General features: G+C 48.7%; 12 protein-coding genes across 12 annotated transcripts; 9 read left to right on the top strand and 3 right to left on the bottom strand.

Moving 5' to 3' along the window:
• Positions 1-304: 304 nt before the first annotated feature.
• On the top strand, positions 305-1,150 carry FSUBG_7834 (transmembrane 53-B; the record flags this gene model as incomplete). Its single annotated transcript, XM_036686179.1, has 1 exon — positions 305-1,150. The coding sequence occupies one exon, from the start codon at positions 305-307 to the stop codon at positions 1,148-1,150; it is 846 nt and encodes a 281-aa protein (XP_036536624.1).
• Positions 1,151-2,080: 930 nt separating this feature from the next.
• FSUBG_7835 (uncharacterized protein) lies at positions 2,081-2,599 on the top strand (the record flags this gene model as incomplete). Its single annotated transcript, XM_036686180.1, has 1 exon — positions 2,081-2,599. The coding sequence occupies one exon, from the start codon at positions 2,081-2,083 to the stop codon at positions 2,597-2,599; it is 519 nt and encodes a 172-aa protein (XP_036536625.1).
• Positions 2,600-3,232: 633 nt separating this feature from the next.
• FSUBG_7836 (methyltransferase) lies at positions 3,233-4,513 on the top strand (the record flags this gene model as incomplete). The annotated part of the gene is made up of 7 exons (XM_036686181.1): positions 3,233-3,283; positions 3,338-3,370; positions 3,424-3,514; positions 3,563-3,604; positions 3,655-3,847; positions 3,895-4,032; positions 4,084-4,513. 7 exons carry the CDS (start codon positions 3,233-3,235, stop codon positions 4,511-4,513), a joined length of 978 nt encoding a protein of 325 aa, XP_036536626.1.
• Positions 4,514-4,547: 34 nt separating this feature from the next.
• FSUBG_7837 (uncharacterized protein) lies at positions 4,548-5,368 on the bottom strand (the record flags this gene model as incomplete). The annotated part of the gene is made up of 4 exons (XM_036686182.1): positions 4,548-4,618; positions 4,702-5,025; positions 5,078-5,158; positions 5,257-5,368. 4 exons carry the CDS (start codon positions 5,366-5,368, stop codon positions 4,548-4,550), a joined length of 588 nt encoding a protein of 195 aa, XP_036536627.1.
• A 2,349-nt stretch (positions 5,369-7,717) lies between these two features.
• On the top strand, positions 7,718-9,049 carry FSUBG_7838 (uncharacterized protein; the record flags this gene model as incomplete). Its single annotated transcript, XM_036686183.1, has 5 exons — positions 7,718-7,787; positions 7,836-7,983; positions 8,036-8,258; positions 8,309-8,584; positions 8,633-9,049. The coding sequence occupies 5 exons, from the start codon at positions 7,718-7,720 to the stop codon at positions 9,047-9,049; spliced, it is 1,134 nt and encodes a 377-aa protein (XP_036536628.1).
• Positions 9,050-9,801: 752 nt separating this feature from the next.
• On the top strand, positions 9,802-10,406 carry FSUBG_7839 (cutinase; the record flags this gene model as incomplete). Its single annotated transcript, XM_036686184.1, has 2 exons — positions 9,802-10,224; positions 10,284-10,406. The coding sequence occupies 2 exons, from the start codon at positions 9,802-9,804 to the stop codon at positions 10,404-10,406; spliced, it is 546 nt and encodes a 181-aa protein (XP_036536629.1).
• Positions 10,407-11,249: 843 nt separating this feature from the next.
• On the bottom strand, positions 11,250-12,563 carry FSUBG_7840 (uncharacterized protein; the record flags this gene model as incomplete). Its single annotated transcript, XM_036686186.1, has 1 exon — positions 11,250-12,563. The coding sequence occupies one exon, from the start codon at positions 12,561-12,563 to the stop codon at positions 11,250-11,252; it is 1,314 nt and encodes a 437-aa protein (XP_036536630.1).
• A 938-nt stretch (positions 12,564-13,501) lies between these two features.
• On the top strand, positions 13,502-14,815 carry FSUBG_7841 (aspartate aminotransferase cytoplasmic; the record flags this gene model as incomplete). Its single annotated transcript, XM_036686187.1, has 3 exons — positions 13,502-13,795; positions 13,845-14,652; positions 14,700-14,815. 3 exons carry the CDS (start codon positions 13,502-13,504, stop codon positions 14,813-14,815), a joined length of 1,218 nt encoding a protein of 405 aa, XP_036536631.1.
• Positions 14,816-15,919: 1,104 nt separating this feature from the next.
• Positions 15,920-17,398, top strand: FSUBG_7842 (aspartate aminotransferase cytoplasmic; the record flags this gene model as incomplete). The annotated part of the gene is made up of 2 exons (XM_036686188.1): positions 15,920-16,545; positions 16,603-17,398. The coding sequence occupies 2 exons, from the start codon at positions 15,920-15,922 to the stop codon at positions 17,396-17,398; spliced, it is 1,422 nt and encodes a 473-aa protein (XP_036536632.1).
• Positions 17,399-18,097: 699 nt separating this feature from the next.
• On the top strand, positions 18,098-19,070 carry FSUBG_7843 (pyrroline-5-carboxylate reductase; the record flags this gene model as incomplete). Its single annotated transcript, XM_036686189.1, has 2 exons — positions 18,098-18,140; positions 18,190-19,070. The coding sequence occupies 2 exons, from the start codon at positions 18,098-18,100 to the stop codon at positions 19,068-19,070; spliced, it is 924 nt and encodes a 307-aa protein (XP_036536633.1).
• A 197-nt stretch (positions 19,071-19,267) lies between these two features.
• FSUBG_7844 (uncharacterized protein) lies at positions 19,268-20,139 on the bottom strand (the record flags this gene model as incomplete). The annotated part of the gene is made up of 2 exons (XM_036686190.1): positions 19,268-19,961; positions 20,009-20,139. The coding sequence occupies 2 exons, from the start codon at positions 20,137-20,139 to the stop codon at positions 19,268-19,270; spliced, it is 825 nt and encodes a 274-aa protein (XP_036536634.1).
• A 584-nt stretch (positions 20,140-20,723) lies between these two features.
• On the top strand, positions 20,724-22,573 carry FSUBG_7845 (1-pyrroline-5-carboxylate dehydrogenase; the record flags this gene model as incomplete). Its single annotated transcript, XM_036686191.1, has 3 exons — positions 20,724-20,873; positions 20,925-22,344; positions 22,398-22,573. The coding sequence occupies 3 exons, from the start codon at positions 20,724-20,726 to the stop codon at positions 22,571-22,573; spliced, it is 1,746 nt and encodes a 581-aa protein (XP_036536635.1).
• Between the last annotated feature and the right edge of the window lie 1,312 nt (positions 22,574-23,885).

Here is a 23,885-nt window from a genome sequence, read left to right on the forward strand (position 1 = left end):
ATCCTATAAAAGAGACTTAATACTCGCTCATTTCGAACCATTGTATTTCATTGCATTCCGTTTGTTCCGCTATATGGTCGTCAACTTACTCATTTCATCGGACCATGGGTAATCATCGCGGACGCAATTCACTGGCGCCATAATCAAGCGCGCTATTGCTTACCCCGCCACGTCAGATCTCACCGACGCCTTGAGACCGCGTAAGCACCATAAGCAGCCCAAATATCAGCAATCAATACCTTTTGACCTCGAATACAGCATCACAAATCTATTACAATTGATTGTCCCTCTACCACTCCCCGATATGACCCAACAAGCGAAGCCTCTCTCCTACATGGAGAAGCTCTCCAACGAAGTCTTTGTCTACCGCCCTTCCGAACCCACGGCGCCGAACTCTCCGAAGATCATCATCATCGCCAGCTGGACCAACGCGCTTGACAGCCACATTGCCAAATATGTCGATAAACACAAGAAGCTATACCCAACTTCTCAACTTGTTCTCGTGAAAAGCTACAACAATAACTTTTTCGACCCGAAAGTCCTTGCTGAATCGGTGAAGCCAGCGGTGCCAGTTATCAGAGCCTCATTCCCAGACGCCCCGTTATCAGCGGCTGAGCCGGGAATCATGATCCATCTCTTTTCTAATGGCGGTTCATCGAACATTTCGTCGTTATATGATGTTTATGCTGCGACTGCTCAAGAAGGCGAAGATCCCTGGCTTCCGCCTCACGTAACAGTCTTTGACTCAGCACCAGGTGCCCAGCGTCTCACCAACACAGCTGCCTTCTTCAAGTCTACTATTCCAAAGTCATATCGCTTGATATGTATGCCGATTGTCTATTTCTTTGCAGCTGCATGGCAGTTCACCAAGTTTCTTGGACTTACGAAAGACTGGCTGGCGTTCTGGGGCTCAACGCATAATACCGCTCAGGGCAAGAGGGAGCGCGAGATTCGACGAACGTATATTTATAGCGAGGAGGATGAGTTGATCAATTTTAAAGATCTTGAGGCGCAAGCTACTGAGGCGGAGAAGCTGGGCTTTGATGTTCATCTGGAGAAGTTTGATGGGTCTCTTCATGTTGCACATGCGAGAAAGGACGAGGCGAGATATTGGAGCGCTGTCCAGAAGACTTGGAGTGGTTTTGAGTAGTCAATATGTATCTAACTTCAAGATAGCAGACTTCCGAACCGTTCAATGGACTCAAAGCCAGAGATTCCCTGGGAGCGGAGTGATTGGTCAACGTAGGAGTTTGAGAGTCCATGAAATCTCAAGTGCTGCCTGAAAGTGGTGGCTCGCAGTCAGTAAATATCACTGGCTGTGGGCTGCATGGTTTGACCAAGACTTTTGACGAGCTGTCCAATAATCGGTCGTTTTACTAGGGTATATAAGTGTTGTGTACGAACAGGGTACTAGCTATGTATTCGCTACTTGTAGACTCATTTCTTTGTTAATTCGGCAATCACGAGCCGTTGGTAGATCTCCCACCATGATCAGTATCCTATTAGCCATAATAACTAGTAAAGTAATGCTTATTTTCCAAAGCCAGCGCCCAATTCAGCATTGACGTGATTTGTTCAGCCATTTATTCTTTGTCCGAGGTCCATATTGTACATCATTGTTTGTCAAAACCTCGATATGGTCATTGTTCTTTCGACGACAGGATAAACAACAGTGATGAGTGTCACGTTCAATGAAGGGCTTACATGAGAATCGAAATGCCATCCAATGGTGGTCAAGAGATTCGACATCATTGCTGGTCGAATTATGTTCAACTTCTCGTTCCGGAAGTTCGAACATCCGCAGATTGCATGATCAATAATTGCGAATATTAAACTCTTTGTCATGCTGAACATCAACATTCAGTATGAGTAATAGAGAACATCTTATCACTTATGGACTGTTGACTGAAATTCTTTAAATATCCCATCCTATCGCCTCCAAATCCAAATCCATCATCATCCATCATCTCATCCACCTTGACAACAGCCTTCCACAGCAACCTTCAGATACCATCTCAACCGTTATTCACCAAACACTGCCATCAGCTTTCAAACGTAAAGTTCTTCCCCATCCTTCACCATGTGTCCCATCACCTTCTGGATGCACGAATGTTTCTTTTGCGGAGCCGTCAAGGACAACGCTTCTCGCTACGACCCCGCGATCACCACTACTTGTCCAGGGTGTAATACTCCAGTCGAGGAGAAGCTGGAATGGCGTTACTGGATCTGCCCTCCATGTGAGGAAGAGAGAGCTACCGACGAGCGCAAATATCCCCCTAGAGGCCAGCCCCCGCAGCAGCGTGCCCGTGCGTATATGTTCCCGAATGAAACTCAGCCACAGAATGGAACTCAGCGCCAGGGCGAGCCCCGTTTCCAGGCCGCTCCACGTTTCCAAGATGCTCCGCGGTACCAGCAGTTGCAGAACAATCCGGGTGGTCGTCACCCCACTCAGCAGTATCCTGCTCAGCAAGAGGAGCAACGCCCCCAGTACTTCCAGATGGGCCAGCCTCCCCGTGGCCAGGACGAACCCCGCCGCCAGGGTCGTCGTGAGAGCCGTCGTGAGAGCCATGGCCACCATCACCACGACCACTACTACTAGGTAAGGATGTCCTAGGTAGCTTGTCAATAAGTTTCCCGGTCTTCTATTTTCAAGAGGATCAGTCGGTAGTTGATGTAGTACCAGGGCGACTTCTGAAAGAAAAAGAGAAAACCAACTAGAAAAAATATGAAAAGTCGAGGAAAGCCTACAAAAAAAGCGGAATCGATGGGAGGAATTCGATATCATAACAGGGGAAATGTTCAGCGAGGTTTTTGAAATCATGTATCTGGCGAGTATTAGGGTAGATGGATGAGGGGTTAGATAGAGTGCCAATGAGGGTTATTTGGGCAACTATTGTGCATAGAACGAGTGCTTGCGTGATGACGAACATAGCGATTGAGTAACCATTTTATCTAAATAATCCCAGAGTACGAGCTGTATCATCAGACACAAATTGCCCCTATAGAACTCTCATCATGGTTTGGATTGAACGAAACAGTTAGGCCTTATCCAAAACGTTCACTGCTTTGGGAGGTCGTATGATCAAACCCTGGTAACCCATCTGCATATGCGCGACGAACTCAACCAACAGGATGACAAATCCCGACTGGGATTCTGACTTCCTCATAAAAATCATGATTTCTCCGGGCGGGGAAGTTCTCAACGTTGCGTGATTAAATATTTTGCATCAAAATGGCCGAACCAACTATCAACGCGGAGCCTGACCTTGTACCGGATGAACAGGTTTTTCCACCAGTGCTGAGAAAGACAGGGAGACTCATTAACCAAGAATTTTAGTCGGATGGTGAGCACGACTCGTCGATTGGATCGGTAGGCCACTTCTCACCAATCTTTGTTGTTGACGAGCTGACCTAGTGGAAAAGAGCCTAGCATCCACGTCTGAGAGTTTGAGGAGCTCCATTCTAGACTATCGAAAGGAAAACGGCAGGACTTATCATCGATATAAGGATGGGAGTCAGTCCCACTCGGTTTTGTGATGTTGCGGTTAACTAACGGGTACAGAGTATAACCTTCCTAATGACGACGTCGAGAAGGAGAGGCTCGGTATGGCAAAGTCTCGACAGACCGACTTCACTACTGATCCTTTCAGCTAGACTTGCAGCATAACCTGTTTATCTTAATGCTCGACAACAAGCTCGGCCTCGCACCTCCGAATGATCCCAACTCTAAGGCCAAACGGGTTCTTGACGTTGGGACCGGGACAGGAATATGGGCCATCGACTATGCCGACGAACATCCCGAAGCAAAAGTGATTGGTGTCGACCTCTCGCCAATTCAGCCTGATTTGTATTTCTCCCATTTAACGCTGCAGGATACCTGCTAACAGTGATTAGTGTTCCTCCGAACGTGGAGTTCTTTATCGATGATATCGAAGAGCCGTGGAACTTCTCTGAACCATTCGACTATGTTCACAGTCGAATGATGACTTTCAGCATCAAGAGTTGGCCTAAACTTGCTAGCAGCATTTACGAGTAAGAGTTATAGTGGCATGAGGTTGTATAATGCTGATTAGCTCCACTTAGCAATCTTGTTCCTGGCGGTTATGTAGAGCTTCTTGAAATCGATCTCTTTGCCCACTCAGATGACAAGACCCTCACTAAAGATCATCATCTCTCCAAGCTTATCCATCTTCTCGACGAAGCATCCACCAAGATTGGCCGCCCATTCCAGGATAACAAAAAGAACAAAGATATTCTACGCGATGCGGGATTTGTGGATATCGTCGAGACAGTCTTCAAGTGGCCGACGAACCGTTGGCCTCTGGATAAACGGTATAAGGAGATTGGTGAGTGGAACAATCTGAATATGGATAGTTTCAAGGGCCTTGAAGCATTGTCTATGGCAGCTTTGACGAGAGTTCTGGGGTGGACTCAGGAAGAGGTTACGGTCTTTTTGGCAAAGGTCAGAAGGGACCTCAATGACAGGACCATTCATGCTTATTGGCCGGTGTAGGTGCAGCATATCCTACTGAAGTCCAACTGCTAACCTAACAGATACTCAACTTACGGGAAAAGACCTCTAGATTGAGCGGGCGGAAGATCTTGAGGAATAGTGGCACTGTTAATTAAGGTTGTCATGGATGTTTATCTAGCCAAGTACTTCGACCTAGTTAAGTATCCCAACGACAATGAATAACATACTCAGTACCCCAAGAGGGGCACCCAACCGTGATGCACTGTCAGTTACAGGTGCTGCACCACCTGTAGATGATTCCTGAGCGGTACTTGAAGCACTCTTGGCGGCCTCAGTGCTACTTGTACTTTCTGCATCTGATGTCGTAGAGGCCGAGACCGATGTTGCTGAAGATCCATCTGAAGAACGTGAAGTAGTTATGGTATCTCTCGTGGTTGACGCAGCTGCAGAGGTACTGCTCGCCTCCAACTTGATACCGCAAACTTTCTCAGCGTCAAAGGTAAAGTCGAGGTTCCTGGCCTGGCATTCTGTATGTTGGCGCTCGACAGATTCTGCGCACAGCTTATTAGAGGTGTCTAGTCTTGGAATCTTTCTTATACTGACCAGGCATCACATCTGCGTCGCATTTCTTAGCCATGCAGCAGAAATACGCCTCGCGGTACTTCTTCTGGTTGCACATACAGGCTGGATCATTGGTACATGAACCGCCGGGGAAGCTGGCATCGAAGCAGCCATTCTAAGGTATATGTTAGTTGGGAACTCTTAGATTTTATGCGAGCTACTTGCATCGCACTCTGACTTGCGTAGCTCTGCCCCTTGGTCGAACTGCGGCGCTGCGACACCAAGAGCCGAGCCGAAAAGGCTCAGGATTAAAAGTGCAGACGCGCGGACCATCGTGTCAGCCCAGACTGAGTCGACTCAATAACGGCGAAAACAGAATCTCTAGATCTCCACGGATCAAGTGACTTTTGGTAGTTGCGAGGCCAAAGGATGAGTAGGTTGTAATGTTTTCTGATGAGTGCTTTCGTGTCGCAACGCGTTGCTGCGCCGTCGTGAAAACATGATGATTATGGCGCTTGGCTGAATTGGGCAGCTGACACCAGTACTGGAATTGGGATAGTGGGGGCTTAGTGAAGCTCATGGTCAGACATGGCAATTTGAGCAAGCCATTTTGGGGTCCATGAAAAGGCGAAGTAATTAGGAAGTTGAAGCAGAAGCACAAGCCAGCGGGATACATCAGGGATATACTGGACTATCAAGCTCCTTGCGCAACATCTTGTCGAGACCAAAACTCCTGGGAGTATTGTTGCGATCGCCAGCATCAATGCACAAAGTCTATACGTTCCAGTGCAACCAAAATCCGCTTACAATGCCAGTAAGGCTGCTATCAAGGGCCTTATGGGTCCTCTGGCCGGCGAGCTGGGACAATATGGCATCAGGGTCAACTGCATCTCGCCAGGCAAGTCACACTCGACAATCTGAGTTACTCCACTAACCATGGGCTAGGCGCGATCCAAACCCCTTTGTTGGCACGCTTGCAGGGAGAGAAGAGGGCTATTCTTGACTGGTACGAAAATGGAGCCCCGTTGCAGCGGCTGGGCGTGCCGGAGGATTTGACACCTATGGTGTGCTATTTGCTGAGCGATGCAGCTGCGTTTACAACAGGAGCAGATATGCTTGTTACAGGTTCGTTTCCAAATGACTGATTGGATATGTAGTTACTGACTTCAGTGTAGGAGGGTTACATGCAGGGTCGGCTCTGAAGTGAAGAAGTGAGCGTAGGAGGGGAAGTGCGCATAGCCTCCATTGGTATGGGAATCCTAGGGCCCACGTATCACGAGGAGAAGAGATGTCAAGTTAGTCGAAGAAATAAAGTCGTGTAAGAAACATCAATCATGACTGCAGGTAGCGTTCTCCCACTTCCAAGAATACGCGATAGGAAGAAGCGGCAACAAATCCTCCGACTCTCCGTTCCCATAGTGATTTCTAGACTTTCCTAGCTCAGCCAAACCACAGTCTTAACTTGATCTCGATCTGTTCTAAAATGAAGATTAATCTGGACACCCTTGTCGACAACACTCAAAGAGTAACTTTGTTGGTCCGCGAACTAACGCGAGTTACGTTGTATAGGGTATGTCACACGAAGCTTCAAGACACCTTCACGTCAAGCTAGCGGCAAGGATACATTGACAAGGCTTCGGTAGAGGTTTTCCAAGAGAAATAAAAACACTGCCTAGCGGATCCTTTGAGATCCTTTAAACATGGATAATCTGATGCCCTGAAACCAAATCGATGTGATCGTCCCTAATTCAAACCGCATTGAGCAAAAGTTTCGATAATTTCCTTATCGTGCCGATTTCCCGCCTTATCTAAACGCTTGGTGGGGTTTTGTTTTGATCAACGTGAAGCTAGACCGCTTTTGACGAGCCATTCGAGCGACATCGTCACTCCTCTAAGCCACGTTCGAATGGAAATGCTAAAAGCAGGAATCCATTCGAACAGCAACTGCCGATCTCGCACTGCCTGGGAGGCCGCAAGAACAAGCGTCAATGTAACTATCTTGTTTCAATTTGAGATCTCATCAAAGCAGTCTTTTTTCGCGTTGGGATTGGAGAGCTTGTTGATCCTATCACGAGCCAGGACATGGTTGAAGCTAAGCTTGAGAAGGATATTTGAGGGTCCAGGTGAATCTCTTGGCAGAGCGTTGAACAGAGTGGATTCAACTCCTCTCATTGTCCTATCACCTCTTCACAATACCGACTTTTCACGTCGACAGGGTACAGCCACAAAAGTAAGCCAGCCGGCCGCTCTCACTCAAACCAACAAATCACAGCAGCTCTACATGTCCCAAGCTCCCTAACCCCTGGCAAGCTATGGGAGGCTGACACGCTGATCCCTGCATCTACCGGACAAGCCCGCGGAGCACCCCGTTGTTCAACGACACAGAAAAGGTGTCAATGTCGGCAGATCGGTCGTATCAATGGCCGTTTTGGTGGGAGAGCTATGCCGTAGGGCTGACGCTGATCCATAGCTGGCTATGCTGATACTGCGGTTAGATTAGTATCTGAGGGTTTCATTACAGGGGTTTAGCTTGGGGATGACGCCGTTGCGATTTGTATATATTGAGCTTGTCGCCGGTTGCGAATACTCACATCTCATCTTCACAATAGACAAGCGACTACACCTCAACATATACTTGTTTCCTTTCTTCCTTTTTTCTCGACTTTATAGAACAACACTACGATGGGTCTTTTTAGAAGCGGTGACGACGAGAAGTCGAACGTTACTTGTCCGACGCATTCTTTCGCCCAAGGTACTGCCAGCCCCGCCGACGCGTGGACCTCTAGCTAACGTTCGATAGATGCTGAGAAGAATATCACAGGTAGCTTGAGCTTTTACCAGCTGAGTATGATCATTGGCGGATCTTTCGCTGCTTTTGCTCTGATTGTCATGTTCTTCATCAACATGATGCACGCAACGCATCTATCAAACCCTTCAGAACAAGTCAAGTACGCGCAGCCAACTCTCCAATCTAGGTAGTATACGCGCTAACATTCTCAGGATCATGCGAATCGGCACACTCATTTCAGCGTTCTCCATCATTTCGTTCCTCTGCATCTGCTTTCCCGAGGCAGCAGTCTACATCGAGCCCTGGCTACACGTCTACGAGGGTTTCGCGCTCGGATCTTTCTTCCTCCTCCTCTGCGACTATGTCTCTCCGAACCGCGACCAACAAGACGTATTTTTTGCTACAAAGAAGAAGAATGGTATCAAGTGGTTCAAGGTATGGTTGACTACTATGAGTATTTGGAATTCTTACTGACTGTCTTTCAGACACGCTGGGTCATGATCTTTCAGATGCCCGTCATCGCAATCGGTGTCGCAGTCGCTACCGATATTACCCAAGCTGCCGGTATCTTCTGTCAAGAGAGCAACGACCGACACTTCGCCAACATCTACCTCCGAATCATCATGTCGATTTCCCTCGTCATTTCAGTCCTCTCGATCCTACAGATGTACATGCTTCTCAAGAAGGACCTCGCCCATCATAACCCGATGTTGAAGCTCACTGCTTTCAAGATTGTAGTCGGTTTAACTTTTATCCAGGGTGTAAGATCTATCCCTTCTTACCTTTCTAGCATGGAGCTGACCGTTTAGATCATCTTCACCGTTCTCAACGACCAGAACGTTCTCAAGACCAGCGAGACGCTCACTTACGCTGATGTTCACGTTGGCATTCCCAACCTTGTCATCTGCATCGAAATGGCTCCTCTGTCGCTGTTCTTCATGTTTGCCTACCCATGGAGCGTTTACAAGTCTGGTCATGGCCGGGGAAGCTTTTCCAAGTTGGAACAGGGCAACATTCCTGAGGGGTCATACCAGGGCGGTCCTCTCGGTATCCACGCTTGGCTGGCCATGATGAACCCCTCCGATTCTTTGAAGGCGATCTTGTTCATCTTCAAGAAAGACAACCGCAATGCTTCTACAACCGAAGTCAACATGACGGGATATCAGTCCAACGACCCTTTGGTATCGCGTCCCTATAACCCTCAGCCATACTCTACCAAAAACTAAGGTTCAGAGAGCGAGGCGTTTTTCGATGTATTTTATGATGGTAGGACACGATGATGGGTAGGATGGGATGGATATGTGGATAGATAGCTGGCAGTGGGTTGAATGATTTCTTTGATGAAGCCTTTTTATGCTATTATATACCTTTATTCAATCATGAAGATTTATTAGATGACTGAACCGTGTTTGGTGACACAAGTTGCAGCAGCCGGGCAGAGGCTTCAAGACGGGCCGAAAAAAGGAATGCAACCCTTTGATGTTTCAAATCTCCACTCTGCGCCATCCTGAAAATGATGTCAAGCATGATCTGTTTCCTTGATATCAAGGCCATTGTGGTTTCTTTGGCGTAGTGTATGACGCCCTTATATTGTGGTTGTGCTGAAATGGCGCTATGATTTTGTTGCTTGATATGTGGCTACAGTATTACTTATCTCTTGACAGGGGCTCAAAGCCACACAAAAAAGACACATGAACTCAATCAAGACATACTTAGTATATGACATTTGTCGCCTGAAGACTGACATCGGATCGACTCTCGGCCTGTTAAAGGGGATAAGGGTACGGGGGCGGCTTCATAGAGCGAGGCAGAAAAGCAACAAGAACAAGGACGAAAGCTTAATCATATAATGGCAAGCTACCCCCCGCTCTCTCTGTTCCTGAATGCTTCCTCATTGTCTTCTGTGATTTAACTCTGGTCTGTAGAGCTCTGCAGCGACAGGTCAGTCGGCCCTCGGTCGGCAAATCCTTTATCCTTCATGAAGCCCACTCATACTCTCATCGCCCTTGCGGCCCTTATCTATGCGGCTCCCGTCGTAGAGCCGCCAATGTCCCTTGCTATCCCTGGACCCGATACGCATTTCCAACCCCACGTCAAACGCTGCAAAAAGGGTCCACCAAAGTACGAGGGAAGACACCCATACGGCAACCAAACTTATAACCAGATCGACGACGGGACGCCCTGCCGCAATGTCACCATGATCTTCGCCCGAGGATTGAAGCAGAAAGGCAACGTAGGAAAGGTTGGTGATGACGGCCCCATGATATTCAACCATCTGGCCGAGTTGATTGGCCCGGAAAACCTGGCCATTGCTGGTGTGAACTTTTCGGCGAACATACGCGACTGGGTAGCACCAAACAAGTCAAAAGGCGGCTTGATCATGGCTGAGCTTGTCAAACGGGTACGTCAAGATGTGAGGAGGCAACAGTGGTGATGATGATACTGACACCGCGCTTACAGGCCGCAACCAAGTGTCCCAATACCAAGATTGTCCTCGCCGGCTACAGCGTGGGCGGGAAGGTACTGCATAAAGCTGCTGAAAACCTAAGTGAGGAGATGACGCAGCGCATAACTGCTGGTTAGTGCTATGTCCTTGACAGCACTGACAACTTGCCACTGACTTCACCTCTACGTAGCTGTTACACTGGGATATAGGAAGAAGAAATCGATGGGGAGAATCCCCAAGTCGCGCACTCTCGTTATCTGCAAAAAAGGCGATGCTTTTTGTGACAAGAGGGTCCCCTGGGAAACCGCATTTGGCCCCGTGGGTTTATTGATCTGGTTCATTAAAATGGTGGGCAAGCACACGACCTACGAAAAAGAGGGCGCTACTGCGGCCATATTTATTAAAAGTCGGCTTAACGGCACCTTTACCGATACATAGGTATGAGCTTAAAACCCTGCTACAATGGCGGTTTGCATAGAGAAAATAATAGCTTATAAGGCTGCTGCACTTGATGCGCACAAGCAGTAAACCATAACCTTCTACGTCAAATTCTTAAATAATATCTTTCTCTACGCCTGTTGGAGCCTTGCTCGAGTAAGTGGAAGAAGATTGCTGTCAACTGGTTGGAATAGTAGACATCGAGATTATACAGAGGCTGCTGGGGAATTATGATCTTATTGAAAAACAAAGTTCAAGAATTTTATCCAATCAGAAGGCGCCTTCATGGCTCAGTGGTAGAGCGTGTCACTAGTAATGACAAGGTCCACGGTTCGATCCCGTGTGAAGGCATATAAGGGTGGTTTCCTTCACTTTATTCTTTTGTTAATCTTTTTTGAGGTTTGCTCACTCTCCTTAATCATTCTCAGGTTGACGGCAACATCGTCAAACAATAGTCGTTGACCCTTGTTGACTTATTCCTCCAGCCTTGCTCCAGTTCCTGCTATAAAGATGAAGAAGGCTTTAAATACCGCCTTGTACCTCTACACCTGAGCCAGAAGCGAGTACCACCGGACACCCATATAGCCATCGTGAAGATTGCTATTTCCATCTCCAGTCCACTTTGCCCATTTTGTTTCACCTGAATCCTGATCGAACAAACACCATTTTCCCCTTCTGGCTTCACAGGTGACTTCTCTCACTCCCAACCCATGTATCAACCAGTCTCCCGGTGTTTTGGCAGACGATGCTTCAGATGATCTACCAGCAACAAATCCATACAGATACACTTGTTTCAACCTGGGAAGGGTCTCCTTATTGATGATAATGTTCCCGATGGCATCCACCAACGCCCTATTGCCAGCACCAGTCTTTCCTGTGGAGAGAAACTCGTCCTCAGAGAACCCTTCGTTGTCTTCAATTCCTGCTTCCGGTCGATGTTCGACCACAAGGGTCTCAAGACTCCGACTAGACGCCAAAATGAGTCTTTTCCATGCCTCGAGACTGTCCAGCTCTGCGGTCGTCGACCATGAATTTTGTTGGTTGAAGTAATCACCATGGCTATCGCACGGTGAACATAAGTATAAGTGCTCAAGGCTTTGGAAAGGAACTTGGGTATCGGAGACGAAATGCGCAAGTGGCCTTGGGCTGATTCCCCTGGGTTCATGTTCCCATCGACCATGACTTTCCGCATCTTGTTCACTCAGATCGACTTTGATGGGCATTGGCTGATCTAACATACCAAGCTCCAGGCGCTCGAGTGTTTCATGAGACTGCAGAACGTAAGTTGAAACAGCTCGAGGGATGTAAGCGAAGAGCTTTGCAAAGCGTAGTTTCCTCAATGGCCTTTCTCGTATCTCTTCAAGCTCTCGGTGGTCGAAAGTTCCATAGATGCCGTGAAGCTCCAAGTATTCAAGGTTCTTAAAGTAAGGTAAGAGCTTCCAAACAGAGACTGGCTCTGCCACGGAGCCTTCAGTGGGCTTCCACTCTGGCTCAATCACGGTGCACAGACTCTTCACTCTGCCAGCAACGTCCCTCAAGCGTCCTTCATCGTGAGTGTGGAGCGTCTGTAGCATGGTGAAGAGACTCTCGGCTCTTTCGCTGATATCGCTCTGCCAGCCATCCCTTTTGGAATCATGGTAAAACCGATTGGGTGATTTGTATGGTGCTGGTTCGTTGAGCTCTGCGCTCGATTCGTGATATCCCCTCTCATGAAGTTCAATGTCCCTCCAGAGACAGCCTCCAGCGACTGATGCCAAGCGTCTGCAGGTGTAACTGAGACGACATACTTCTTGGGGAGAACTGTCGCAGATGATTTGGAGAAGGATCTCACTGGGTAAAGAGTCGAGTGAGGCCATCGCGAAGTTTGGTTATACCATTGAAAGAGTGAGAACGTTTGTGAAGTGTTCAGACATACGTCAATTGCTTATACTGCTTACGATCTCACATCCCGTGATCCGTCGGGGAGCGGCGCATGCTGCCATGTTGGTCAATTCGTTGTAAGACAGAATCCTTGGCTTCAAAAGTCGACCTATCAGGTCATGCAATGAGCCTGACACTGCTCATCCTTCTAGATTTGGATGCGTGAATAAATATATGCCGTTTATTTGACACCAAGACTGCGATAGAAAGAAGCTTTGTCACTCATGACGGGATGGCCTCCAGTATAGTTTCATCCATTCCGGATGACCAGGAAAAGATCCGTGATGGGTATTGGATGATAGAACAAAAGGGTGGCAGAATGTAGACTAGGACTTCAGCCTCGTGTGGAATGGCCGATGTAGTCAAGGAATACAACATCATAGGCTGGGAGTTACAAACAGTGATGCAATCGCATTGCAGGTGAGGTCTAAAAAAATATATTTATTGATCCAGGCGATTTATACGGAGTAATCGCTACGCTATTGATTGGGATTATGGCTGGTAGTTCTGTCACAGCACGATGCACTTGCGCAGAAGCCCAACACTGGGCAAGAAGCCCAACTACTCATCCCAGCGAAAACTACTATCCATTATGAAAGGATAATGTAATTAGATAGGCTGTAGGAATGCGATAAGTAGGTCAGAAACCGGATGACAGCCGATGCGTTTTGCGCTGCGTCAACGGATCGGATCCCTGCCCGTAACACGTCGGACCGCCTCCACCGAGTCATCCAGCCCCCACGCCGGGCTCACTCGCCGACATTTCCACTGAGAACTTATAACAAAAGGGACAGCATCGCTTCAACCTGCCGACATACTATCTCAAGCTTACCATATTCATCCAACAACATTGTCTCCACATTCGTACATCACAATGTCCGCTCAACAGCACTCAGCCTTTGGTGCAGCGGAATACATCCCGCCCGACCCCATCTTTGAAGTGACCAAGCGTTTCAACGCCGACCAGAGCCCTCAGAAGGTGAACCTTGGACAAGGCACATATCGAGATGAGAACGCTAAGCCTTGGGTTCTTCCGTCGGTGAGGGAGGCTGAGAAGCTGATCGGCAATGCTGGCCATGAGTATTTACCTATTGAGGGTTTGCAGAGCTTCAGAGATGAGGCTACCAAGTTGTTGTTCCATGATACTTCTGCACTCAAAGAGAACAGAGTAAGCCAAAGTGAGCTCTCATGTTTGTCTGATCGCTAATAGTTCTCAGATTGCGAGTTGTCAATCCATTTCCGGAACTGGATCTCTCCTTCTAGCCGGTCTTGTTCTTCGCAAGGCCAACTCAGGCATTGAGAACATCATCATCACAGATCCAACCTGGTCAAATCACGACCTTCTATTTAAAGAAATCGGCTTCAACGTAGTAAAAGCGCCCTACTACAAAGATCGAAGCTTTGACTTTGAAGGTTATATCGGCGCCCTGAAGAAAGCCGATAAGCGTTCTGCTGTTGTTCTCCACGCATGCGCTCATAACCCAACGGGCTGCGATCCAACTCGTGACCAATGGAAACAAATAGGAGCTGTGATCCAAGAGAACGGAATCTTCCCAATCATTGATTCAGCGTATCTTGGCTTCAACTCAGGTAACTACGATGAAGATGCATGGGCGATCAAGTACATCATCGAAGATCTCGGTCTCGAAGCCGCGATATGTATGTCCTTCGCCAAGAACATGGGTCTCTACGGAGAAAGAGTTGGTCTTACAGCGATCGTGACAAAGTCTGAGGACGCTAAGCGAACGGTGTTCTCACTGCTCCAGAATGCTCAACGACAGACTGTCTCAAATCCTCCGGTCTACGGAGCGAGAATCGCAGCTACTGTTCTTGGAAACGACGAGCTCTTGAAACAGTGGCACCAGGACCTTATTACCATGTCCTCAAGAATCAGGTCGATGAGGAAAAAGCTGTATGACGAGCTTGTGCGGTTGGGAACCCCGGGAGATTGGTCGCATATTGTTAACCAAACTGGCATGTTCGGCTACACTGGTATCAACAAGTCTCAAATTGAACATTTGGAGGGTAAGTAGTCTTTCTATCTTTTGAGATGTATACTGACATGATTTTAGGGCAATATCACATCTACATGGCAAATACGTCAAGGATAAGTCTTGCAGGACTGAATGATCACAACGTTGAGTATGTGGCGAAATCGTTAGATGTGGTGGTTCGGAACGTGCAGTAAAGAATGTCGATACTGAATCACCAGTGGAAGACACTGACAGGATTAAAAACACTCAATATCTGTGAGACTCTCATGATAACCTTATGAAACCTGTTCGTAACGCGTACAGCCTTGCCGAACGGTGCACACATAATGTGGCTTCAGTGATATCCAGAGAACTGAGAGAAGGTTCATCATGATGTAAACACTTTCCTTCAGCTATCTCATTTCCAAAGGCCGCCCCAACAGCAGGGTTCTTCACCGGTACTTCTGGTCCGTGATCGACAATTAACGAGCAAGCAGATAACATATTTGGAGGCTCCGTATCGGACCTCCGACATGCACCTCAGATACTTCGAGAACATGCAGATCGCACAAGACTACATGACAATAACACGACCCCCAAACTCAATGCACGTTCCAAGGTCACTGGCGCACAGCTAAATCCGTTCGTAACCGCTCCCCACCAACCCCAATGCCTCCTTCACCATACAAACACCCGTATCCAATTCCATCCTACGCCGGTCAGACCTCCGGTATAAACTAGAATATGCAAAACGGCTTCTAGCGTAACACAAACCCGAGACCCAAGTTCCCAACCCCTGCCCTTCGCCAGGACAAGCCGATGCATGGCGTATCACGCCCTGCCCCCTAACTCCCGCATGCGGACTAACTTGTACAGATGTGATAAGATCCCACGACCAGCGGTGCCATTCCCGTAGACTAGCATATCTCTTGTGATGCGCGACCAAGGTGGGGTTAGCGAAGACCATCGGGAAACTCTCCCGCTTCCCAAGTCTAGACCTCCAACGCACCTCGCTAAAGATAATGGAATTAAAAAAAGACACCGATAAGATGTCCATGTGACGATTTACCCCGCTTCCCCGCGGTGTTTGTTCAAAGGAAAAGCGTATCGGTTGGAGTGCCGATAGGGTGTGGCCAAAAGGTTGCTAGAGCCGCGTGAGATGGGGGGGTAGCAAGTAAAATAGATGATAAGGTTATGATGCTTCACTTCAAAAAAGCACATCTTATCACTGTCACTGCCACTGCCTTTTTCTTCCTCTCTAAACCAACGCAATTTCCATCAGCACAGTAAGAATTGTCAAGAGATTTTCAGTGCCTGACATGACAACACTGTCAACTACTACTCGTTCACGCGCCGCTCAAGGCCTCACCCTCACACTCCGCCCTACTTCGCGAGTGCGGCGCGATAGCCTCATCGCGCTCGTTCGCTCCTCCTCCACCAACGCCGCCGCAGCGCTTGAGGCGACACGCACAAACACACCCGTCGCCAAAGGCGCAGAATCACCACTTTCAGAACTCCCTCCCTCGGTTCTCTACCGCTCTCTCCTGGTCAATTCCATATCCTCAAGACCATGGCTCCTCATCCCGTCGCTGCATCTCCTTCAAAAGCTCTCCAACCCTGCAAACCCATATCTCTTCAATGTTGACCGCAACCCACTACTGCGAAGCTTGCTGAAGCATACGTTTTACAAGCAGTTCTGCGCTGGTGAGACTGGCGCTGAGACACAAAGCACCATGAAGTCATTGCAGGACATGGGATTCAAGGGAACAATTCTTACATTTGCAAAGGAGACCGTCTTTGATGCGAAAACTGGCAAAGGCCAGGGTTTTGGTATCGAAGCCTCAAGCTCGAATGAGAGTCAGTGGTGCGAGAATATTGAGGCGTGGAGGGAGGGAACTGTCAGGACTGTCGAGCTGCTCCGCGAGGGCGATCAATTGGCTGTCAAGTGAGTCCAGATATCTATCTCTATCCTTCACCATGTCAGACACTAACAGATTATCAGAATGACAGGCGCTGGACCTGGAGTCTGCGACGCTTTCGCCAACGGCGCCGAACTCCCCAAGCAATTCGTCGACGGCTGCCACGAGATCGCCCAAAAGTGCAAAGACCGCGGCGCATACATCCTCATCGACGCTGAAGCGCAGCACTACCAATGGGGCATTTTCCGTCTCGGCATGGAACTCCAGCAAAAGTTCAACACCGACGGCAAGGTCGTTCTCTACAACACTTACCAAGCTTACCTCAAGAGCACCCACGACACTTTAGCCAAACATCTCCAAGCTGCTCTGGACAAGGGCTTCACACTGGGCATCAAGGTCGTTCGTGGCGCATACATGGCCTCTGATCCCCGCTCCCTAATCCACGACACAAAGCAAGACACCGACGACTCCTACAACCAAATCGCCCAGGGTGTTCTCCGTCAAGAATTCCGCTCCTTCGGCACCACCAAGCCCTTCCCCTCCGCACAGCTCCTTCTAGCGAGCCACAACAAAGAGTCGCTGGTCAAAGCTCACGAAACGCACCAGCAGCGCACAAAGGCGGGTCTTCCGACTGTGCCGGTCAAGTTTGCGCAGCTCCATGGCATGTCGGACGAGGTTAGCTTCGGGCTGCTGAAGCTAAAGGACGATGCGGGGGTGGCTCCCGAGGTTTATAAGTGCACTACGTGGGGTACGCTTCCGGAGTGCATGGCTTATCTCACGAGAAGGGCTATGGAGAATAGGGATGCTGCTGCTAGAACGCTGGATGAGTATTCGGCGTTGAAGAGCGAGCTTTGGAGACGTTTGGCTTTCTGGCGATAGGCAAAAAGTGTTTATAATTACAAAGAATTATTAGTTGAGAATGGAATTAATTCTAGAATTTGATCTGTGCCATTGTGTATTCGTTCAGTGTACATGTTCAACTTGCAAGGGATGCTCCATCATTCACCGCTCCGATAGCGCTAGAATGTCTTAGCTGGGAGATAACATGGCTGTCAGTGCAGTGCAGTCCACCTCACACGCCTCTTGTTATCCATGCAGATCTCTCTCTCTCTCTCTTGTCAATGACACATTGTAAATGCTGTCGGCACTCGAAAAGCGGGGTATCTCATCCAGAAACTCAATTCCTCCATCTTCACAAAGTGTCACGAGCACTGAAACGTGTTCCATCGCACATCCAGTGGCGCCGGTGAGGGTCCCGTAGCCCTCCCTGCCCTGTAACCTACTGTAACTGCGGAGCTTAGCTCTACCCCACGGTTCAGCAATCAACCATCGGCAGCGCTCCCGTTGATACTACCCCTCATCAAAACAAAGAGATAACATTCCTGCATCTGCACGACTTGTCAACGTCTTTCCAGTCGTGGTTTGGTCTATTTCTTCGTGCGAGGTCACAAGATCGGGCGCCTATCTCATGTTTATGTACTTCTTTGGTAGGCTGCAATTTGTCTGATCGTTTGGCGAATAAGACTGTATATTTTACAGCCTTGAATCGTGTTCCCTGTCACCACAGATATCGCAACCATGGCTGGTCTTAGCAATGCCACACTCACCATTCTGGGAACCGGTAAGATGAGCGCCCAATGAGTCTGCAGTACTTTGACTGACGACTTTAGGAAACATTACAAAGCCTATTGTGAAGAATTTACTTCCTGCCATCAAGGACGGCAAGACAGATTTACCTTTCACAAAGATCATCGCTTGTGTGCGATCAGAAGGTTCAGAGGCGAAACTTAATGACCAATTCTCAGAGTACAGCAGCATTTTGACTGTGTCTCGTGGCGACAATGTCAAAGCTGTCCAAAATGGCGACGTGATCGTCTTGGGTGTTGATCCAGCTGATATCGCCGATGTTCTCACCCAAGACGGTATTCGCGACGCTTTATCTGGTAAGCTTCTCATCAGTGTAGCTGCTGGGTGGACAAAGGAGAAGCTCGAATCTACACTCTACGGAAGCGAGACTACCAAAGAAAACATTTCTAGCAGAGCTTGGGTTATCCGAACTCTCCCCAACATCGCATGCATGGTCTCAGAGGGTCTCATCGCCATTGAGAAATCACCTACCGAGCCTCAAGTCCCAGAAGAGCTTATGGATCTCACCAAGAACCTCTTCAACACCATCGGCAGAACCACCGAAGTCGCCCCTCGTCTCATGAACGCCACCACCGCCGTTGGAGGATCTACCCCCGCAATGTGGGCTATCATCTGCGACGCCTTCATTGACGCGTCCGTGGCCGTTGGTGTACCCAGGGCTACTGCACAGACCATGATCTATCAATCTATGAGGGGCTCAGCTGCAATGCTTCAGAGTGGACTGCAGCCCGGGGATCTGAGGGACCAGGGGACTTCGCCTGAGGGCTGCACTATCGGAGGAATCATGGTTCTAGAAGAAGCGGGAGTCAGGGGCCATCTTGGACGTGCGCTACGGGAAGCGGTTACTCTGGCAAGGTTGATGGAGACTACTACCCATGTCAATGATACACGGCCGACTTCATAGATTTAGCTAGTAACAGTGGACGATAGAAAGTATTGTATACCAAAGAACCAGGCGCCTTCTCTCCGTCCCCAAGCTAGACTGTTTACAAAGTGCAAATTATCTCCGGTCTACTATACTAGTCTTCCCTTTCTGTGTGCATTCCTGTGCCTGCTTTTCATTCTACACGCCGTACTAATAATCTTTCTAGAAGCGCTTCCCTATAGCAGCTTATGAAATCTTGACCTTGCCTCCATGTTGACCACACACCCTACTCCAAAAGCCGGGATGATTCTCAGAGACCGCAGTATTGTGGCTGAGAAGAGGTCCCTCCGGATCTGTGCCGAACGCTCAACCCACGGTATTCCCCGGGGTCGGGCATACAGATCCAGCCCAAGCAGGTGAACAGGGGTAGCGAAGAATTGTGAGAAGATGGGCACTGTCAGTTGTGATATAATGGCCTTGGAATGCGGGCTTGATGACAGGCTATCAGGGATGAGAGACGATAGCCAAGGTGCCATCGTGAACGAACCAAAGATTGTGACGGCATCTCTCATGAGGAACGCAGCTGTAGCGGCTCGAGGAACGCCAGGCTTGACAACAGGAGCGACTTTATCAGTCGGCGTTGTTGAAGCACTGAACATTTGAGCAAAGCGTACATCTTTCAGCACGCCAAGAGGGACATTTACTATCATCGTATTGACAAAGGTAATTGTTCCAACAGCTGCTCTATGAAACTCGTGAGCGAGTGTGTCTGATGCATTTGACACAGCATACGTCGCTCCGTATAGAGTCCAGACGTAGCCAAATGCACGGCTGAAGATGAAGCGGCCTGGATGTTTGATAGCGTTCAAGCTGTGAACTTTCATGCCTTGTACAAGAGGTCTGTTGAATGAGACTTTCTCTACCATAGATCTGGAGCTTGTTAGCTTACTTTTGTGATGGGAGGCCATGAGACATACTGGTCAATCACTGTTATTACCGGTGTTATTAGAGTTGCAGAGATAGCTGCTGCTGCTATGTCCCCAACGATGGGCTTCCATAAATGGCTGCGACTGAATGTTGTTTCAGCGACATCTTGGTGTTTTTCCATGAGGTATTGTGTTTTGTTTGGAGGAATAACAAATGGTTGTAAGTAGTGCTTGATCAGATGAGGCTCTCAAAGTGTTGGTGTCGATAAGACACAGCACCTTGCAAAAATGATAGCGATATTCCAGAAAGAAGGGTAGCTACCAAGCCAACAAATGCCTGGAACAGTCCCTCAAGCCCAGCCATCTCTCCCTCCCTCCTAATCTGTACAGCCATACAGCTACGCCAACACCATCGCACGGCCAAACCGACACCACGGGATCCTCAACCGACCCTTCTAAACTCACCAAACCCCACCACCAAAACCCCCCATCGGTGTGCCTCCCGTGCAGCGCCTCCAGCGTCTTGTGACACTGTCGGCCCCCCGCCCGGTCCCAAAAAAGTGGCTTTGTAGCGCTGTGAGGGGTAACTGAATCAACCCCTCCACTCCACTAAAAAGTTTCGGTTGCAGCCCCGACTTCAGTGGGATAAGGTTGTGATGTCAACATAAAAACGCCCAGTAGAAGCGCATCTGTTTACGTTTTCCTCTGTTCATCATATCAAACTTGCAGCTGTACAGTACGAGATCGCATTTCCTCATACTACAAGATGGCTTCTTCAGTTCGTGCTTTGACGTCAAAGGGTCGTTTGACTCCTCTCTGTCGTGTTCGCGCTTCGACGCCTGCGATTTCACTGCAGAAGCGAGGCAATGCGACGATTGTGCCTTTCAGACTCCCCGCCGCTCGCAATGAGCCCAACGTAAGTGACTCACTCTCCAAAACGATTTGATCTCGGATATTGACTGTTTAGCCCACATACACAAAGAACTCGCCTGAGCGCGCAAAGGTAGAAGCAGCCCTCAAGAAACTCCGCTCTCAACTCCCCGTGAAGAGCGAAATCATCTTCAACGGCGTATCCCAAAAGATCCACGCCAACGAAGACCAAGTCCTCCCCGCAGAACACGCCACCACATTCACAAACTACCCCCTCGCTTCAAAGGAGCAAGTCAACGCTGCGATCGAGTCTGCCCTCAAGGCGAAGAAGGACTGGCAAAACACGCCGTTTGTTGATCGTGCTGCTATCTTTCAGCGTGCCGCTGAACTTGCTACTACAAAGTATCGATATGAACTTATCGCTTCGACGATGTTGGGGCAGGGAAAGAACGTTTGGCAGGGAGAGATCGATGCTGCGGCTGAGTTGGCGGATTTCTTCCGTCTGGCTGGCCATTATGCCGCTGAGATCATGAGCAAGCAGCCTGAGCGTGGAACAGATGGTATTTGGACTCGAATTGACTACCGACCTCTTGAGGGTTTCATCTACGCTGTTTCGCCGTTCAACTTCTCCGCTATCGGTGGAAACCTGATCGCTCCCGCTATTCTCGGCAATGTTGTCCTCTGGAAGCCTTCGCAGTACAACATTCACCCCAGCACCATCATCTACAAGATCCTCCAGGAAGCTGGTCTTCCTAAGGATGTTATCCAGTTCGTCCCTGGCGACGCTGCCGAGATTACCGAGACAGTCCTTGAGCATCGCGAATTCGCCGGTCTCAACTTTGTCGGTTCTTCAGAGGTTTTCCGCTCGATCTACGGAAAGATTGGTCAGGGTATTGCTGAGAATCGATACCGCGATTTCCCTCGTGTCGTTGGCGAGACATCTGGAAAGAACTTCCACCTCGTCCATCCCTCTGCCGATATCAACAACGTTGTCAACCACACTATCCGAGGTGCCTTTGAGTACCAAGGTCAGAAGTGCTCTGCTACTTCTCGCGCCTACATTCCCGAGTCAAAGGCCAAGGAGTTCTTCTCTCTCATCACGCAGAAGATGAAGGACATCACTCAAGGTAGCCCTGACAAGGACTTTGAGGCTTTCATGGGTCCTGTGATTCACGGTCGATCATTTGAGAAGATCAAGAAGATTATTGACGAGAGCAACAAGGATCCCCAGGTCAAGCTCATCGCTGGTGGAAAGTACGATGGCTCGGTTGGATACTTTGTCAAGCCTACTGTTTACCAGGTTGACTCGCCTGATCACCGACTCTTCAACGAGGAGATCTTTGGCCCTGTTCTTGCTGTCCACGTCTACAAGGACTCTGACTACACTGCTATGCTCAAGAGCATTGATGAGAACGGCGGTGGTCTTGCCTTGACCGGTGCCGTCTTTGCTCAAGACCGTGCTGCCCTCCGTGAAGCTGAGGATGCTCTTCGCTACGCTGCCGGTAACTTTTACCTCAGTAAGTCCTCCAATCCTCATACCTACTCTCCACGCAATTCTAACAGGCTACAGACTGCAAGACAACAGCTGCTCTCATCGGCCAACAGTCATTCGGTGGTGCTCGAAGCTCTGGTACCAACGATCGAGCTGGTAGCCCTGACATGCTTCGGCGATTTGTGTCTCCTCGTCTTGTCAAGGAGGAGTTCTTTGAGCTTGAGGAGTTCCTGTATCCTTCCAACACCCAATAGAGTTTTCATAGCCTATCTAGACTTGTACCAAAAGCTAAGAACTGAATTTAATAAACTTTTAATGAGCACTTTCTTGATCTGCATAATCGTGATTCGTTACTGGAATGGACCCATGATTGTTAATGCATTCAAAGTAATATGTGCATGTCCGAGCTGGTTAGCCCATTGCACTACTGAAGCTGATTTATTTACTCCATGCGACGTTGTGTGCAGACTTTGTATGCGCGTGAGAATCATGGTGGTTGTCTGAAGCCTATGCCAACCCTAATCCTCCCCCATTTGACTGATATCCCTCCAACAAGGCCATTTAACTTATCCGTTTCTTTACTAACTAATTAACCTTATACTGTGAAGCAGGTCGCGCGTGCAAACTCCCTTGATGCTGCTGATGATGTCCTGTCAATATCCAGATCAGCGACCTACATTTGTCAAAAGCCGCAGACTAGCTAGCAGTTAAGCTTCTGTAAGCCACAATAACCTTCCTGATGATATACCGACATCTAATTGGTTGCTCGATATATGCCGTCTTGGTTTCAGACTACAGAATGGTCTGAAGCTGGAGGTCTTGATTGGCAAATGCATCCACGCTATTTTCAGCTCGAGGTTTCTTTAATGGCTTGACAGGTACAGGGTCTTTCCACCTTGCACATGTGTGCCTGAGAGACATTCTAGAAGCTTGCTACAATGTTTACCGGTGTGTTCTGGAAGGGTTCTTTACGACAATTGGTCTCGGGTTTGGAAGCCGAGGGTTGAGAGCACTCCGCAGTATTGATACAGAACCAAGAGATAATTCCGCTATCACTGATTGTATTTCTCTCCTTCTATCGTTTCTCTTATCTTGTCATTTTCCTTCACTGTCAATTCTATAGAAAATTGAGGCGATTGCTAGTGTCAGCGTCTGCCCAGTGTCCGCCATGTAGAACCATCCATGCCTGCTTCACCTAGCCTCACCCCAGTAACAGTCATGCATGCACCCATGCCGGTAAACGGCTTCCAACAAAACCCCGCGATAAGTACTCTCCGATAACGGCTTCATTGAACTCCCGAACTTTCATATCAGCTGAGTCGAGATAATGCACGTCGTCAGCAGACCCCAGAACGCGAAAACCGTATCAAAGATCGTCGGGTTGCACTTGCGGCTACGCTAACCTTCCAGCCAGACTCCACTTCAGCACGGATGGGGAGACGATAGCGCTAAAATAGCGTCCAGTTTTCTCGGCGCCAATCATTCTGGTATCAGCATCGGGAGGTCTCCCGGTGTCGCATTGGCAGCGTCGCCAGTCCATTTTTGCATTTCTGGCTATTGTTAATG

This window comes from Fusarium subglutinans, assembly GCF_013396075.1.
Source record: "Fusarium subglutinans strain NRRL 66333 chromosome Unknown NRRL66333_c0000102, whole genome shotgun sequence".
NCBI classification, from domain to species: domain Eukaryota; kingdom Fungi; phylum Ascomycota; class Sordariomycetes; order Hypocreales; family Nectriaceae; genus Fusarium; species Fusarium subglutinans.